We start from the raw sequence: 19,038 nt of genomic DNA, 5'->3' as shown, positions 1-19,038 counted from the left end.
AAGAGGAGAGGAGAAGGAGAAGAAGAAGGTAAGTGTACTCTTTTTAACTCTTTGTCTTTCTAATTCTTTGTCTTCCAACCTTAAATCAACATTGAAATTTAGCTTTACCTTTAGATTAGCTTTACGTAAGCTTTACCTAAATTACCACCTAATCTGAGGGAGGGATTCTAAGTTCCAGCGAGTTGGGGCACAGGAGCTAGGTGAGGGCAATAAAAATAAATACGTAGGTGTGTACATAGGTCTACTCTGAACAGGAGCAGAACCCTACTAGTGAGTAAGAGCCCAAGGTACAGGCACTTGGAAAAATAGAGGAGGATAAAGTGGAAAGCAAGTTTTTCTACTTGGTTTAAATTAACCCTATACTTAACCCAAAGTAAACTTAATCTAAGTTAGAACATAATCTAAAGGTTCAGTAAATTGGGACAAAGGATCTAGGTGAGAGCAAATAAATAAATAAATAAATGTGCACACTTAATAAAAGCAGGAGGCATAATTTAAACAGGGAGCTAGAGCACAAGTCTAAAAGGTCCACTCTGAGTTCACCAGAGTTTACCTGTGAGCAGGAGCCCAAACTAAACAAAGAAGAGGATAATAGAGGGAGAAATCACACTTAGTGTCTCTATTTTATAAATGGGGCTAAACAGGATTTAAACCTTAGTGTGTAAGTTCTGCCAAGCCCAAAAAACCTTAAACAAGTGCAGTTTAAACTGAAATAAAAACCAGCTTGAGGTTAAAAAACAGTCCAGCCTAAGAACTGAATTAGGAGAGTAAGAATCTAGGAGGGGCCAGTTCCCAGCCATCCAGGGCTTTTTAGCATTGTCATTGTCCTTTAGGTCACAGTCATTGAGCTTTAGGAGTTGATAAGAGCCCCATTAGGCAAATCCAAGCACCCATCAGCACCCAGGTGTGATCCACTAAAATTGAGTGTTGGGAGAGTTAGGACAGATAAAAGAAAATATTTCTTTACTCAGCATGTGGTTGGTCTGTGGAACTCCTTGCCACAGTTTCTTGCCACAGAACTCCTTGCCACAGGCTGCAGTCCTGTCCACACTTACATGGGAGTAAGCTCCCTTGACAATAATGGGCCTTATAATAATGAGTAGGCATGCATGGGCTCTGAATCGGTTGAGTAAGAGCCCAAGCCTAGGCATGTCTACTCGGAAGTAAGGCCTATGGGACTTACTCCCAGGAAAATGTGGCTAGGGTGGCAGCCTGAGACTGCTGCCGCCAGTGCAGAGGCAGACCTGCATCCCTGAACATCACCTTCCCCAGCCTGCACTTCCCGGCAAGACCAGCAGGGGTCGTCCGCGCACAAGGCTTGGAATGGTCCTCGCGAAGCCCACTCAGGCATCTGCGGAGGGCAGCCCTGCAGGCGGAGGGGCGCGCGCGCGCGAGGGGACCTTCCTCCCCCCGCGTCGCGCGTCGCAGGAGGGCGCCCCCAAGATGGCGGCTGCGAGGAGTATGGGGGCTGCTGCGCTGGGGGGGCTGAGAGGCTGGTAGGTGGGGAGGCTGCACCCCCGGGAGTCACATGCGGGGGAGCCGAGCCTGGGCGCCGCTGCCAGGGAGGGAGTGCCCTAAGCAGCCACTGGGACTCCGCCCCCCGGGTGGGGGGGCTTTCCAGCTCCATTGCGCAGGACGCAGGCCCCCAGGCTGACTGCGGGGGCGCCTTGTGCGCCTCTGCCCCTGTGCCACCCAGACCCCCCCGCCAGTGAGACCAGCAGCGCCACAGGACGAGCAGCAGCAGGGACTAGCAGGCTTGGGTGGTTCTGGTTGTCTCTGCGCTTGTGCCACCCCGTAGGTGCCGCCCTGCTCCTCGTTCACAGCATTCTAAGGCTGAAGGGGGTCCCTTGAGGAGGTGGCGTAGCTGGAGGAGGCGCATCACTCAGTCCGGTGGGGAGGCTCAGCGGGGCGGGCAAGCAGCCCCTCTGTTCAGAGCAATTCCCGGCGGGGGGAGCGAAACGGAGCCGCCAGGAATGGCTCAGAAGGGAGGGGCTGCTTGCCCGCCCCGCCCCTCCAGGTTAGCTCCACCACCCCCCTCGAGCTCATCTAGTCCAATCCACTGCTTGCACCAGGAAACGCCTTCCTAGAGCAATGCTCTCACTTAGTGGTACTCCTTAAAGGGATGGCCAGGGGATGTGCATGGGACCCCCGGAGCCCTACTGCTTGGCAGTGAGAGCAGCAAGGCAATGTGACAAGCAGGTAGGAGGTTTGGCTTGGCAGGCACAGTTCACACACTCTCTCTTATCTGCCCTGAGCCTCTTACTGTGGTGTGGTGTGTTGTGTTGCATCTGGCCTCCCAATATGGAAGTAACTGGCAATGACATCACCAGTTAGTTAGGGTGGTACTTCCAGTGGGTGGACTATGCGAGGTGGTACGGCAGGGGATGAATGTTGAGAAATGCTGCCCTAGAGGATCTCCAAAAGTGCCTGCCAAACCTCAACTTGAAGACCTCCAGTAAGGGAGGACTCACAGTTTCTCTCTGTAATTCCACCATTGAGCTGCCCTTACTGTTACATTTTTCCTAATATAGTATTCAGTTGAAACCTTCCCTCCTGCAACTTAAGTCTGTTTGATCTAATCCTACTCACTGAGGCAGCAAAGGAGAAATCTTTGTCTCTTTAACAGCAGCTTGGGAGGTTGGAGAAACTAGCAGTGCAATCCTGTGTATGTTTGCTCAGAAATATATCCTGCTATGTTCAATGGGGCTTTCTTCTCAGGAAAGTGTGTATGGCAGTGTTTCTCAAATTGGGGTTAAGGACCCACTAGGTGAGTCGCAAGCCAATTTCAGGTGAATCCCCATTCATTTCAATCTTTTGTTTTTAATATGTTACATTTGATGCTACCTTGGCATGTGACTGCATTGGGGGAAATGTTACAGACCTGTATTTGAACAGGCTACTCTGTATATGCTTTTAACAGTGATAGTAAATGGAACTTGCTCTTGGGTAAGTGTGGGTAAGATTGCAGCCTAGGATTGTTAAAAATTTTCCTATTTGGTGATGTCATTTTCAGTCATAATGTCACTTCTGGTGGGTCCTGATAGATTCTGATTCTAAAAAGTGGGTCCCAGTGCTGAAAGTTTGAGAACCACTGGTGTATGGGACTGCAGCTTAAAAAGTGAAAATCTCTGCAGGCATTCCTTGCAGGGTTGCCGAGCAGGTAGTGGTTTCTTGGGGTAGTCTGCTTAGCCCAGGGGTAATTCAATAGTGAGACTCTGGGACTCTCTAGGAGAGTCTTGCTATCTCTGGTGGGAATGGTTGCTACAGGGAATGGTTGCAGTCTAGTATACAGACAAGCTTGACAGACATGGCACAGTATGTGCTTCTTGCGTTTTAGGCCTTTGGCTCCCCTGTACATGTTTCTCCCCCCAATTCATGTGCATTGGCGGACCTTCCATTCATTTGATGGGGCAAATGCCCTGGGCGCGGAGCCTCATGCACCTTTAGGACCCCGCAGAAGCCTCTCTGAGGTGTCTGGGAATTTTCAGGAGGCTTCCTGGCCGTGTCCTGAAGCCGCATGAGGCATTGTGCGCTCCAGGTAAGTGGGAGGGGGGCTGCATCCCGAAGGGGGGCACCATCGTGGATCTTTGCCCTGGGCGTGGGGCTGGGGAGGTGCACCACTGTTTACGTGTCTATATTTTTATTATAAATATACTGTTTTTCTACCCCAAAAAGTGTTCACAAAAGTTTTGCAAAACTAGTAAAAAGATGGTCTCCAGCCTATGGGCTCAAAGTGCTACAAAAAGCACAAGGAAGATACTAGCAAATGGCCACTGGACAAGAGGTGTAGAGCAGACTAATACAAAAGCTTTCTGATGCTTGAAATCTTTTATTTGTTCTTCTATCAGAGGAAACTGGTTTCTTGAACAAAAGGCAACTTTCCCCTGCGTTTTATCTATTGCAGCTATGCTGTCATGCAAATAATTTCATTGTCCCACTTGGTGCCCTTATGATTAATTCACCCTTTCCCATGTGCATTCCAGGCTGCACAGAGGATAGTAACAGTAATCCAGAGGAACTGTTGTGTTTTCTTCCCAGTGCTGACCCTTCCATTCGCAAACTATTTTTGTATAGATGCAGTTATGCAAAACAAAAAAAAGAAAGGAAAACAAGATTTGTATACTTTGCAGTCTTCCCTTCAGAGAACCTCAGAAAAGAGACTCCTGGGAGCTAGGGTGTTCTTACTGTTTGGAATGGTGGGGGCTCTAGTCCTTACTGAGTCTTTGACTTCTTGACTGCTTTGAGATGAGTTGGGCCAACCAAGGTAGTTGTGGGGTGAAAGATGTAAGAAAATATTTTTAACTTGCCCTGAGCCTTAAAATGGACTTGAAGTATAAATTAGCAGTACAGAGTCTGTTGATCTCCAAATTTGGGGTATGGCATGGGATGTGTTGCAAGACTGAAGTGTGAACTGTGACTTTCCTGGTAAGAAAGTCTTTATTCTTTTTCTATTTGAGCTTCTGTCACTTGGGATTCAAAGATGCCATTACAGCAGCTAGACAACCTCTGCGCTTTGCCGCACATCAGAAGCCGTTCCTGCTGCCTACAGGTCTACAGACAACTGGTGAGATTAATTCTTTTCCTGGAAGTAAGTGTTCACAATCCAGATGGTGGTGGCGGGCAGCAAAAGGATCGGGTGGGCAACTGGTGGTTGCCGCTGGCAGTGAAGTGACTGGGTGGACAACTTGAGTGGCTGTGGAGGAAAACCTGTGATGAGCTTGGGCTGTACCTAAAAGACCAGCTCCTCCCATATGATGAAAGAGGCTGTCCCTTTAGGTCTTCTGGAGTGGCCCTCTTCTGCATTCCGCCACCCACAGAAGTTTGGCTGGTGGTGACAAGGGAGAGGCCCTTCTCTGCAGTGACATTTTACATGTGGAATTCCCTACCAGTGGAGATCAGGATGAGTCCTCCTCCGGATGAAACTGCAGCTGAAAATTAAATTGAGGCTTAATTGTTTGTTTTTATATATATATATATATATATATATACACACACACACACACACACACACACACACACACACACTTTATAGTATTTTATTTATACTATTCTATTTGTTTTGTTTTTGTATCCTTTGTCTGGTGTTTAATGTTTTTATATTGCTTTTTGTTTATTTATAAAATTGCCTGATTTCAAAAGTATTATCTGGTAGGCTGTTAAAAAGAGGCACCAGAATGAATGAAAACAATTGTATTATGCACAAAAGTTACTAAACAACACTACTTCTTGACATAATCACCAGCTGAATTGAGGCACTTAACATAGCATGGCACAAATTTTTGTATGTCCTCATCAAAGGATGTCAACGCAGACCCCATTTGGTATTTTTTGTTAATATCTGTGAGGTTTTTGGCACCAACCTTGCACAAAACTTGTGATAGCAGTTTTTTAGTCACATTTCATATGGAACCATGTGTGCTCCCTGCAACATATTTGGTATTCCCCTGAAACTGTGGTGACAGCTGATCTTGTTGAACGAGTCGACAAAGTGATTTTGTGAGTGCCATCAGTTCACAATTTGAACTTCCCATTATTCGTTAAATTGGAGGAAATTCAATGGAAAGTTCAGAAATAGTGTACCTGAAAGCATACACTGAAGGCCAAGGACAAATTGGTTTCAGCCAAGTGGATGTGAAGGGTAAATAGTCACTCCTTGTTTGCTTCATGGCTACTTCCTGGTTTGTGGCTGCCTGACCAGTAAGGAAAGAGAATAATGTGGTCTGGTGATGATCTGTCAGGTCCTATTAGTCAAGATGGTTACAGAGTTTCCATGTTCAAAGGCAATGTGCCCAGCTGAGCAACAGGTGTTGGGGAGAGTGGGAAGGCCATCAGCTTTCAGTCCTGCTTGTGGGCGCCAAGATGTGTTTGGCTGCCGCTCTTGGAAATGGGATGCTGGAATTAATGAGCCTCTTCATTTTTTTTATACTATATGAGGATTGGATCCTAATCAAGCTGTTACAAATGTTTTATTTGTATTTTTTTCCCTTTCATTTCAGTGAGGTCCATGTTTGTTCAGACGCAGGACACTCCTAATCCAAATAGTTTGAAATTTATCCCAGGAAAACCAGTCCTGGAGGCCAGAACTATGGAATTCACTTCTCCGGCTTCCACATATTGTTCACCCTTAGCAAGGTTTGTTGTTGTTCTGTCACTTGTGTGCCATAAGTTGGTTGCGTGCTCCGATGAAAATATTTTCTGTGGGACTGAAGAGCAGACTGCATGTCATGAGTACTGATGCTCCCTTCTGCTTTGCAAAGTGCAGGTGTGTGCCACTTAACAACTGTTTGCTTAACGACAGACCGCACATATGATGATGGTCAAAGTGCAATAAAGATGCTCTTAATGAGGCAATCGCGTCTCCCATAGCCTGTAACAGAGAGTCTGTTTACACAACAGAGAGGCTCTTAATACAAAGAAGAGGCAATCTATCTCCAGTAGGCTGTGCAGCCAGCCAGTGTCTGGCAGGGAATGTCTATTTACAGAACAAAGGCAATAGATTGAACTGAATATTCACTTAATAGGACATATCCCTGTTGTTAAGTGGCACACACCTGTATTCTTGGCAGGGTTGTATTTGCATCTGAGGATGGGTGTGCTTAGTCCCCCCCCCCCCACTAGTAGCCTCCCCCCCATTGCTTTTACCCCAGCCAGTGTTTCAGAACCATATGTAACAGACAGCAGTCTGAAACCCTGTGAGGTTAAAAACAACTACACGGAGAGATTTCAGGGAGAAATAAATGCAGAGGGAATCCTTCTCAGCTGCAGACAACCCTCTCCTGGAGACATTTTCCAGTGGACATTATGCTTCAGTATTCAATATGCTGCAGTGCGGTGTAACATGTAGCTTGACTCTTGACCTTTTCTAAACTCTTTTTAGTTTAGAAAAACTTGCATATCTGCCTGACTGATTATTCCTTGACAATTACCATTTTTTGTTCACTATGAAATGTAACCATTTAAAGAGAATATTTATTTGATTTGATCTACTGTGTGTTATCCATTTCCATGCATATTTATCTGGACTAAGCTGAATTGGCTTGAGATAAGCATCAATTTGTAGCTGTGCAGCGCAATCCTATCTTGCGCTGTATCCAGTGCAAGATAGGGGCCTGAAGTGGCTCAGCGGGAGGTAAGGGGAAACTCTTCTCCTTACTCTCCGGGTAAGCCACTGCAGCCCCAATGGGTCTTCTCAAAGTTGTGCCGCTGCTGGAGGCGGCATAAGTCAGAGGAGAGCAGAGCGGCTTGCAGTTGCTCTGCACTGCTCAGGAACGGGGACTAGGATCTAGCATATCTGCTGGGCCCCAGCCCCCCCCTCGCTCCCTGCCCATCCCCAGGACCGTCCTCCCCTGCCTTGGAACGCCTCCCTCACTGCCTCTTCCCCACCCTTCCCAGACCCTTGCATCGGCAGAGCTCAGCTGATGCAAGCCTCTCTGCCTGAGTTGGTGTGGAGGCTGGATTCAGCCTCCACAGGCTGGCACGCGTTCCTGCACTGGCCCAGCCGACTCTGGAGGAGGCGCAAACATGCTTTATGGCACATTTGCGACCCTCCTGGGCCAGTGCAAGAGACTGATGATGAGACTCATGAAGGCCTGAAATATTTATTTATTTAAATTTAAATATGTATGGCGGTCTTCATATTTCAGAAGCTTCCTTTTATGTTTTGTTTCTGTAGACAGCTCTTCAGAATTGAAGGAGTTAAAAGTGTCTTCTTTGGTGCAGACTTCATCACCATCACAAAGGTAAACCTAAAATAAAAGTAGTTTGTTCCACAGTTAAAAATAAAATAGCTTAAAATAAAATGTTAATACTTTAAACATTATCAGAAGCTTGAGCACAGATTTCAGAGAGCATTCATTTTCCCAGTTGTTTTAAGGAGAACGTTCTAGTGTATATTAACGCATTCTCAAAACCAAAAACACAGAAGACTTGCATAAGTTTTAAGCATGATCTTCAACTGGAAGCTCCATACTGTGTGCTGCAGTTTGAAAAAAGTGACCTGTTGGGCAAAACCGGTCACCATCTAAACCAGCGGCTCTCAAACTTACAGAATCAGAGTACCTTTCTTCCGTGGTAGCCTCTTCTTGGCCCTCCCAAATGCTGCCATCTTGGATCGCACAAGATCTCGCACAGTTTGAGATGTTGGTGCCTGGGAGAGCTGGAAGAAGAGAGAACCAGAAGAAGACCAGGGACATCCTGTTTTACCATGTGCGTTTGCCGTGGCACACAGTTTTGGAACCACTGGTCTAAGCAGTTTTTTTCATGTCTTGGTTTCATGTCTTTCATTGTTCCAAATGACGAGTGGAAGGGCTGAAAGGGGGAAAAAGTTATACTTGCCCACATGGGGCTTATTATTGGGGGGGGGGGAACACTCAAGGTAGTGGACCACAGCAAAAAGACACCGTAACCCATTTCTGCCCAGCCCACAGATGTACACATCTGATTCCTATTGTGTAAATGCAGCATTGGGCAGAAATGGCTTAATGCCTTAAAAAAATTCACAAAGTATTAAAAACTGCTTTAAAAAAAGAAACGGCAGCAGGAAGACTGGCTCCTTCAAAGCCGCAACACTGAGCATTCTGATGCACAGCAACAGAACCCAAATCTTGAGAAAGGTTTATAGCCTTGCAGAATCATTCAAGTGTGAATTGATGAAGCCTTTTTTTTACCTCAGTTCATCAGGCCATGGTTTTCGCTAACCAGAATTTAGAACCCAGACTAGTTTGTGCTGCCAGAAGTACAACAGGCCAACCACAGTTTAGAGCTGCTTTTCTTTTCTAGCCTCTTGACATTTAGTTTCTTCATATCACTCCATCTTCATAGTGCAGCATCCTGTAAAGACTGATTCCCTGTACAGTGGATCCTCCTTTATCCGTGGGTTCAGCGTCCATGGATGTCAGTATCCACAGGTACCTAACTTGCATTGCAGAGTCTCACAGGACTTCTCGGGCATGACTGGAAATGCCTTCTGATTGCAGCCGGGAGGTGAGCTGAGCCCTGGGGAGGCTGTATGCGGCCTCTCCGGGCCTCAGGCATCTCCTGGAGGCACCCAGAAGGCACTTTCAGTTGCCAGCGTGGAGCGGAAGTGCCTTTCAGTCACTTGTGGGAGGTCCTGTGAGGATTATCCTTTCCTGGAACAGATCCACTGCAGATACTAAGGGCCCACTGTATTTCTTGATCACCCAAGAATTTTGACTGAAAGTAGTGTTAAGAAATACATCTGCTACTAGACTCTCAAGCTGACAAAGAAAGCACACAGCCCATTGCTGTAGAATTTATTGCTGTATGATTCAGTGATGGCTGCTAGCACAGGTGGTATTTAGAAAGGTTTCACAGAGGATAGATCTGTTATGACTATTAGGTGTAGTAGCCACATATGGGAGTCTCCATGTAGAGGGAGTCTCCATTGCCTTCTTGTCTGTCTTGTTTATGAGCTTTCCAAAGACTGGCCACTGTTGGAAGCAACACACTGGATGAGATGGATCTAGTTCAGGGGTGTCCAAACTTTTTGACAGGAGGGCCACATCATCTCTCAGACAGTGTGTTGGGGACCAGGAAAAAAGAATTAATTTACATTTAAAATTTGAATACATTTACATAAATGGGTATATTAGAAATGGAACTTTTATTAATGAATGAAGGTCTCATAATAGCTCAAAGCCAGTAAAAGGCCTTGTGCAAAACAAGGCTGGCCTTTGCTGTGGAGAGAACCCTTGGCCCGCAGCTCGCACGAGAGATTGAGCAGTTGGTCCTTATGTTGAATGCAGTCGCATCGGACCAGCACAGGCTCCAGCAAACCTCCAGTGGGTCAGAGGCTCATTGGAGACTGGGGGCTCCCCATGGGCCAGATTGGGAGTCCCTGAGGGCCGCAAATGGCCCCCAGGCCAGGGTTTTGGCACCCCTGGTCTAGTTCAGCAAGCCTAGTCATGTATTGCTGTGTTCTTCTTGAAAACTTTGTAGGAAAGTGAAGATATGAATTGGAACTTAATAAAACCAGATATTTATGCCACCATTATGGACTTCTATGCTTCTGGTTTACCTGTCGTTACTGAAGAGGCACCTCGTACAGAGACAGGTAAATGGCTAAGTCTGGCCAAATTTGTGAATATGTCTTTTATTATCTGTTAGCCACAACGGCTCAGTGACACTTCAATATTCAGATACAGTAAACCTCTTTGAGTACTAGATGCTGATGACAGATATAACGGGACCTGTTTGGTCTTGGTCAGTATATTTTTCCATGCCTTAGTTAAGCCTCTGAGCCAAAATTCCAGTATCAATCTTGTAATCAGTATTAAGGGAGTGAGTCTAAGACCCTTCCTCAGTTACAGGTTTCCCTTCTTTTGACAGAAATACAGTATTTGCTTCAGAATGGGGAAATGAACCTTTTCTCTTGCTATATAATCTAGCAGTGGTACAAGCTAGGGGCTAATTGCCTTTTTTGTTCTTTACTGAATTAAGGCATTGGTCCATCTGGCCCTAGTGATCTATTGGATTTTGAATGAGCAATCAGCAGGGAGATTGGTATATTCAACTTTTGATTGTCCTGATTTGTTCCTTGTGGGACTTTGCAACTTTATTCAGATCAACCACATTTTTAATGGGATCAAAACAGTGAAGCTGATCATACGGGTTCTTTTTACACTTCTGCTACTACCATTGTTTGAGATAAATATGTGTCATTGTTTTTTTCTTTCATGTACCACTCAAGGAGCATCTGAAGAAGATGATGAAGTTGTATTAATGATCAAAGAACTGCTGGATACTAGAATAAGGTAATGGCAAACCTTATCTGCTTTACTGTGTTGGTATGAAGTGTGTGGTAGAAGGGAAGGGGAGTTCTGAACATCTTGTTCAGATTCAATCCAGGTTGACACACAGAGACAGGTGCCTGCACTTTCTAGGTGTTCTGTGAAAATGCGTTTTGTTCACTGTGATTTATTGATGTTGTACATTCATTAGGCTTTTTGATGGATACAGTTGTTGTGCTACTTCTGTCCCATGATCTTTTTACCCATTTTTGAAAGAAGTGTCTGGTTTTTGAAACCAGGAACTTACTCTTTTCAGAAAGAGACAACAGTAAAAGTGGCTAAAAGAGGGAAAGGGTGATGAGTTTGAAATTTTGGGGCCTTTCAGGGATCTGTTCTTGGCTTTTGCTGTTGTGACTCTGTTTATCATCCCTTGGTGATCTCATAGAAACCCTTGGCTTTCAGTACCACCTGTGCCGACATCACCCAGCATTGCCTCTGTACTCCAGAACTTTCTCCCTCTATTCAGTTCTATAATCTCCATTGTCCTTTGATGTTTCAGATTGAATTCTTTATCACCATATGAAACTCAGTAAGATTTAACCTCTTGTCCTTCCTCCCAAACTGCCCTCCTTTTTGTAGTTATCCATGTCACCATACGCCCTGTTGAGCAAGATCAAATCTTTGACTTTATCTCTGATTTCTTATTTCTGTTATTTCCCATATTCCGTTTCTTTCCAAATCATGTTGCTTCTCTTTCAACCACATTTGCAGAAGAATAGCCCTTCCACTCTGCTCCCTCAGCAACAACTGTGTTCTACACTTTCTTTACTTCTTGTCTTCTCCTTTCTGGTCTTTTGTTGTCTCACTTCAACCTCCTTATATTTTCTGCTGTCAGAGTAATTTACCTCTCTTGTCATGTTAATAAAATCACACCCTTCTTAAGTTTCTGGCTTCATCCACTCCTGGCCTTAGCCCCTCCTTACTCCTCTGTGCCCCATACCCCATTATACTCCCCCTGCAACCCTTGCATCACTGTCTGAATGGTTTTCTGCTCTCAAACAGCTCTGCCATTTCTCCCTGGCTACCCCTTTACAGCTGGGTGATAGGTAAACAAATCAGTGATGTGATTTCAAGCATTTGGTGGCATCTCAGCCAGAAGCAGGGTTTTTAACATAGTGGCTGTGTGTATTGTGGAAAGATACAGCTTTGTAATTTGTCTTTTAAAACTACAACATCCAGCACCACTCCAATCCTTCCCCTGGGTGAATGGAGCTTACATTTCCACTCAGGGGCCTCTCCATCATGCCATAGATCACATCAGCCAGCCACACATGCCTGGAAACCCAGGCACAAAGACTGCTAGGCCGACAGACCCTGAAAGTGCCTGGCCAGCACAAAGGTCGGGGGTTATCTATGTTGTGATGGAGAGGCCCCCAGTGGAACGGTAAGCTCTGTCAGTGCCAGGGACCCCTTTACCAGTGCGTAGTGGTCTCCACTTTGCAGAATGCTGGTGTAAGCTGATAAGCATGACCCCTAAAGAGTGCAGTAGGCCCCTTTTGAGTCACTGTTCAGAGAAGGAATAGCTTAGTTGTGTGGCAGAAACTTCAACTTCTGAGGTCTTTGAACAAATTACCTAAAAACAATGAATTTTTGGGTTCACATTACAATATTTTCCACAATACAATTGTGTTTCCAGAATGGCTTACCATTGTAAAGCGGGAGTCCACTGTACATATACATTCAATGATGGCATATTCTTCTTGTTTGCCCTGCCTTCCCTCCCCTCCCTCTGTTGCCTCTCCTGTGTCTATTTCTTTCCCATTTGTTGTAAAGCACCATGTACTTGGATAGCATTCCATAAAGCACATTTATGTTAAAATGATCTCTCCTTCCATGTTTGCCAGAAAAGCATTAGAGAGACACCTTATGTTGTCATTTGTGTTTGGGGGCTTGTGTTAATATTTGTACCTAAATGTTTGCAGCATGTCATTGTATGTCAGTCTTAGAGAGTACATGTTTTTTGGGAAGTATCTGAAAGCAAAAGCTGGGAAGCAAAAGGCTGACACAAGCAGGAAATGAAGGTATTAATATTTTTGTTGCAGTGTGGCTTGGCTTTGAACACCCCATCTGTGAACTGGATGCATCAGTTTGAACTGGATGCATCAGTTTGTTAGCTTCTGAAGGCTTAAATCATGGGTGCCCAAACCCTGGCCCTGGGGCCACTTGCAGCCCTTAAGGACTCCCAATGCGGCCCTCAGGGAGCCTCTGGCCCTCTGGAGATTTGCTGGAGCCCACACTGGCCTGACGCAACTGCTCTCAGCGTGAGGACGACTGTTTGACCTCTTGCATGAGCTGTGGGATGAGGGCTCCCTCCACTGCTTGCTGTTTCACATCTGTAATGCAGTAGCAGCAGCAAAGACCAGCCTTGCTTTGTGCAAGGCTTTTATAGGCCTTGAGCTATTGCAAGACCTTCATTCATTCATATAAGTTCATCTTTAATATATACATTTATGTAAAGGTATGTAAATTTACTCAAATTTTAAATGTAAATTAATTTTTCCCCCGGCCCCCGACACAGTGTCAGAGAGATGATGTGGCCCTCCTGCCAAAAACTTTGGACACCCCTGGCTTAAATGTTTGGATAGGAGCTAGTTGATAGTACAGGTGGGGCCTCGGTATCCATGGGTGATCCGTTCTTTGATCCCTCGCAGATACCAGATCCCTCACAATTTTTGGCCCCTTTCGGAGGGCTTTCTGAAGCCCACAGAGGCAGCACGTGGCCACCTGCTGCCTCTGCAGTCTTCAGAATGGCCTGGAGGGGCAAAAAAACCAGAAGTAGCATTTTTCTCCCTATTAGGCATTCTGAGGCTCAGGGAAGCCCTCCAGGAAAACCAGAAAGTGGTGTTTTTTTGCCTCTCTGGGCAATTCTGAAGTCCCCAGAGGCAGTGGGTGGGTGTGCACTACCTCTGTGGCTTGTGAAAGCCCTCTGGAATGAACCAGAGCACAGCACAGCTCTGGTCCCCTTCAGAGGGCTCGAGTGGAGCCAAGTCTGGCTTAATGCAAGTCCAGGGAACCTGCGTTGAGCCAGATCCTTTGATGAAAAATCTGCAGATTAAATGGTCTCCATCTGTAGTAATGATGATAAATGTGAGCAATCCTTATGCAGACTGATGTAAGGAGAACCTGTATGAGGAACACAAACTTTCTCAGTGTGATGCAGTCTTGCTGTGGAATATAAATATGATGTTATATGTGGAACGGAACCTGGTAGGACGGAGGTGGCTTGCTTGTAGGATTAAGTCCTGGGCGTTCCAGGACCAGATCCAAGATGAATTTACAAGGGAGAAACATTATGTCTGGTTCTGATTGTACAGGAATACTAGAGAAAGGATGATGACAGGAGGGCAGCAACAAAGCCTGCAAGTGTCATAAACACTTATGCAATCACAAGTGTTTTCCACATAAGAGAAAATGCAATCACAATTTGTTGGTGATCCTGCCACAACTCATTTTTAATCATTTTATTTAGTTGATTATTGAGTTGCATTGTGCGATCAATTGTACTTTCATAAGCTATTGATTTAGTTTGGTAGAATGAGAAAAACGCTTTCCCATGAGAAACTAAAAATATTGTCTTCCCATATTCCATAGGATATCCTGAGCAAAAGAGATTAAAAATCTGTGCAAGCTCAGGAATAGGTGCCCCTTCCTCAGGAATGCAACAGTGAATTATCAGGAAAAAGGATGCTATGATCTGCAAGAAGATGCTTTGTTCTTGAATATGCACAGGGTGTTGGTTGAATATGTATATCTACTCAAAGAAGCAGTGTATTGTTTTAGGTTCTGATTGGTCCAAATGTAGAACCTTACCTTATTTGGCATGAAGCCAAATATTTTGTAATGATGCATATGCAAAAGGAATTGGGTATGAATGAAGTATAAAAAGTTTGAATTCTCTATGTTCTGGGCACCTGTTCTCTCCATTCCTGGCTCAAAGTACAGTTCTGTCTTTGTCTGCTCAGAAGTAAGTCCTATCATGGTCAATGGGGCTTACTCCTGTGTAAGTGGGTCAGAGATATTGAGTAACTGGTGACAAAACAGCTATTGTAATAAAATAAAGTTCCTGAAACGAATGCAGCCTAGCCTGATGAGTCTTCACTTAGCTGAAGAAGAACCCTGAGGAAAGTTTTTAACTTTCTCTCACAATTGTATTAGTAGTAAAAGCAGAAGAGAATTCCTGAAGTTAAGTACAGGAAAGTTCTCTTTATCTACAGATTCAGAACCGTCTGTGGGTTCTGAATCTATAGAGGCATCACAGATACAGATGCTGTATTATAGCAACCCACTGATTTAATTATCCACAGGGGGTCCAGGAACAGATCCCCCACAGATACTGAGGTCCAACTTGTATAACTGAAAAATTCACCTTATAAACAGGAATGTAAAGAACAGTGGTTTCTTTGCTGTAGAAATCAAGGCAAAGGATTCAGAAACTCCATCTGTCTTTCTAGTGTGTGTTAAGTTCACCAGTTATAATCTATTACATTTGTTGAGAAGTTTGAGCCTGCTTCTAAATGCAGTGCAAGCATTTGAGCATGTGAGTGACTCCTGCCTTTGTAATACTCTAATACTTTCTCCATTGTGTACATTTATGATTCAATTTTCCTCAGGCCAACAGTTCAGGAAGATGGTGGTGATGTCATATTTAAGGGCTTTGAAGATGGGATCGTGCAATTAAAGCTCCAAGGCGCATGCACAAGCTGTCCCAGTTCCATAATAACGTTGAAGAACGGGATACAAAACATGCTGCAGTTCTATATTCCGGAAGTTGAAGGTGTGGAACAGGTAAGTTCAGTTCAAAGGGCATGAGGTACTGTTGGCATTCATCTGTTTACAGAGTTTCTTCTTCACACTTCCTGTAAGTGCAAGTAAGTTTTCGGAGACCGAAATTGAGACTGAAATATATTGTCTGAGTTCATTTAAATGCAGGATGTAAGAGGGAATAATCGGGAGGGGGTTATCTTTGGTAGCAGACATACCTTCAATTGAGTAAAGTGGAGCTGGGGGAAAGTCACACAGGGTCTAGATAGAAGAAGAATTGTTTGTGCAGGAGAGGGGGTTGAATTGGCACAGGATTTCTAGAAGTTTGAATTGTGTTTCAAGGAATTCTGGTCTAAGCACTGGGCCTGACAGTGAAAGGGCTCTTGTGCCTTTGAGAATGGACAGAATTCCATCAGGTGCTTTGCCCAGTCTCTGCAGTACAGTGATGGGAAGGGCTAACTTTTGTGAAATTCTCCCATTTTACACATACAGGGATTCTCTCTGCTTGAAAACCCTGTAGAGGTGCAAAAGTGAGGAGTGGGTCTAAATTTCACTAGTTGATTGCCTGGTGCAATCTAGATGACCTCAAGTGGGTCAAGAGCAATGGGTGTGGCAGGTGGCTACAAGTGTGTTCACTGCACCACCTTCTCTTTGAGCTCTGTTGGGTCACAGGTACCTTCACTCTCAGTGGAGTGAAGACAGCACTTCTTGTTTTGCAAACCATTTCCTCAATAGTGTTTGGAAGTATGGTATTTCAGCTTTTTTGCTTGGAATTTCTTGAAGTCTGTTTGGGTTTGAACAAGAAATGAGACTGGGCTGGACAAGGGTATTGAAAGAAAAAAAGACAAGGTACGAGGGAGATTCTTCAGGAGTTTTTTGTTATTCCAATTGACAGCAAAATTTTGTCTAACGGTAAATTTTCCCAAATTACCATTTGTAATTATTTTTAAATGCAGAGTTATGCTTTTTAATAAGCATGTTACCTTGTCCTGAAAGCGGGAAGTTAACCTGCAAAGATCCCAAGATGTAACCTCTTGACTTGTGACGTACTGGGTTGTGTGTTGTTTTCTTTCTTTTTGCAATTAGCAAGTCTTACAGCTTGTTGTCCTTCAGGTTGTCGATGATGAGGAGAAAGAGGAAAAAGAAGCAAGCCCAACCTGAAGCAAAGAAAGCTTTGGATTTGAAGCAGAAACTATTTTCCAGCTGACTTTATCTAAATTGGTTGTTGACGGTTGGAAAAGACCCCCAGTCTCATCACTCAGATACTTAAATGGACTTTGTTCATCACCACTTCATCACCATAACAAAAAAAAAGTGGAAAGTAGTCTTTTAAGATTTTCTGTTTTCACAATCTAAAGGAAGAAGACATTTGTTCTGGCATAAACGGAAGTTTTTGAAACAGGTTCACCCTCTTGTGGATTTAGGTAGCACTTGCCAATACAGCACATCCTGTATTTTGAAGGACAGTGCAGTGATAAATATTAATATAAATGTTGACCTTCCTGTTGGTCATGAGCTTGTCAAATTCAGCAATCTTTACTGTAATTGTATTGGGTCTTACTGTTGCTATGTATGTCCCTCCTACATGCAACACACTGAAGCAGACAGACCCCATGTCATTCAAAAGAATTTGATTGATCGGAGTGCAGTAAAAAGATTAAGACCTTTTGTGTGACTGAATAGCTTTCATTTTTTTTAAACCTGGTTGGCCCAATAACATTTCATCCATATCTCTTTCTCTTCTCTTACCTTTCATATTTCAGAGGAAGGTTACTTGAGAATCCTCTTTCCCTACACTGGTGTGTAGGGAAATATTTCAGGGCTCAATTTCTTATTTCCAACTCTATGAACTTAAGTCTGGCCCCCTCTCTGCAGTAGAACTGAAGCAGGGTTTTCTTTCCTTACTTTCACTTTGAACACCAGTGCCATCTAGTCACAAAATCACATTCTTCAGAATAATTACCACGCTGAGGTTCCAAATTCAGTCACAAATGTGGATTATATTAGAATCTGTACTTTGCACAAAGCTGAAAGGGTGGCTAAAAAACTGCCCGTTGTTCCTTTTAACTACTCTATGTGGAGGTAATTAAACTAATATTCTTTTTAATTACAGCAAAGTAATTAATGAGTGTTATGGTCCAAATAATCCACTTTGTGAGTGACTTTAAAAATGTGTCTCTAGAAGGTGAGAGTTGTGCAAGCTCTGGTTCTCTTTACAGAAACTAAAGATGGACTTGGTCAGTGCAGGCAAATTTGAAAAAACTGTGCCTTGGGGGAAAATGCTTGTTCCAAGTGAGCAGGGGGTTAGGTCTGTAGTGTGTGTTTTAATGTAATATAACTGCAGTTGTGAGGACTTCCACGAGAACAAATATGCCATAGCCTGTATCTTGTAGATAAGCTGGATTTCATAGTTTGAACAACCATGTTGCAATATTGACTTGAAGAAAATGCAAGTGAAATGTGTTACTTTGTGGATTCACAATGAAAGCACTTCTGGGATAGCAATCTCTTTGACAGGAGAGCCACTTAAAATATGCAAGTGGTGGGTTTCACAAACAGGAAGCAGTGTTTGGCTTAACTGTGTGGTGTGTCCAAGGATGCATTGTAACATTCCCAGTTGCAGATCTGTGCTGTCGCAAGGCACGTCAGATGCAAAATATCATCTATTCTTGATTTGTGTGATGTGGTCTTTTGAGTCTGGTCAATTGTTCCTAGTTTCCCTTGCTGCTATACATAGTTTTAAAGACCAAGGGCCCAATCCGATCCAACTGTCCAGTGCTGATGCACCCTGTGGTGGTGGTCGGGGGGCAATCACAGAGATTTCCACAAAGTAAGTGAACATTTATTCCCTTACCTCAGGGCTGCATTGTGGTAGCATGGCACTGGAAAGTTGGTTAGGATTGGGCCCTTCAGTCACTTCAGCTGAGATGGATTGATTCCCTACCCTGAATGTTTTCTGAACCTGCAAAATAAAAGTATTTTCTCCACATGAGTGAATGACAGTTCACCCAAGTGTGGAAGCAGAGAAAAGATGATGATCGAGCAAATACTCTGTTTGCCCCAGCAGAGTGCCATGCAACCCAGAAAAAAGACAGCTGTGGAGATAGCCTAGCACAAGGGTGTCCAAACTTTTTAGCAGGAGAGCCACATCATCTCTCTGACACTGTGTCGGGGGCTGGGGGAAAAAAATTAATTTACTTTTCAAATTTGAGTAAATTTACATAAATGAATAAGAACATAAGAACAGCCCCACTGGATCAGGCCATAGGCCCATCTAGTCCAGCTTCCTCTATCTCACAGCGGCCCACCAAATGCCCTAGGGAGCACACCAGATAACAAGAGACCTTATCCTGGTGCCCTCCCTTGCATCTGGCATTCTGACATAGCCCGTTTCTAAAATCAGGAGGTTGCACATACGCATCATGGCTTGTAACCCGTAATGGATTTTTCCTCCAGAAACTCGTCCAAT

The 19,038-nt window shown here is 44.3% G+C and overlaps 1 protein-coding gene across 1 annotated transcript; it reads left to right on the top strand.

Moving 5' to 3' along the window:
• Positions 1–1,419: 1,419 nt before the first annotated feature.
• On the top strand, positions 1,420–18,242 carry NFU1 (NFU1 iron-sulfur cluster scaffold). Its single transcript, XM_066639594.1, has 8 exons — positions 1,420–1,496; positions 4,458–4,564; positions 5,997–6,132; positions 7,673–7,739; positions 9,958–10,072; positions 10,709–10,772; positions 15,419–15,593; positions 16,683–18,242. The coding sequence occupies exons 1-8, from the start codon at positions 1,444–1,446 to the stop codon at positions 16,728–16,730; spliced, it is 765 nt and encodes a 254-aa protein (XP_066495691.1). The 5' UTR covers positions 1,420–1,443; the 3' UTR covers positions 16,731–18,242.
• The last annotated feature ends 796 nt before the right edge of the window (positions 18,243–19,038 follow it).

The sequence above is a fragment of the Tiliqua scincoides genome, chromosome 11, assembly GCF_035046505.1.
Source record: "Tiliqua scincoides isolate rTilSci1 chromosome 11, rTilSci1.hap2, whole genome shotgun sequence".
Classification (NCBI taxonomy): domain Eukaryota; kingdom Metazoa; phylum Chordata; class Lepidosauria; order Squamata; family Scincidae; genus Tiliqua; species Tiliqua scincoides.
Note: the sequence above shows the minus strand (reverse complement) of the source record. Positions and strands in the feature narration are given on the sequence as shown.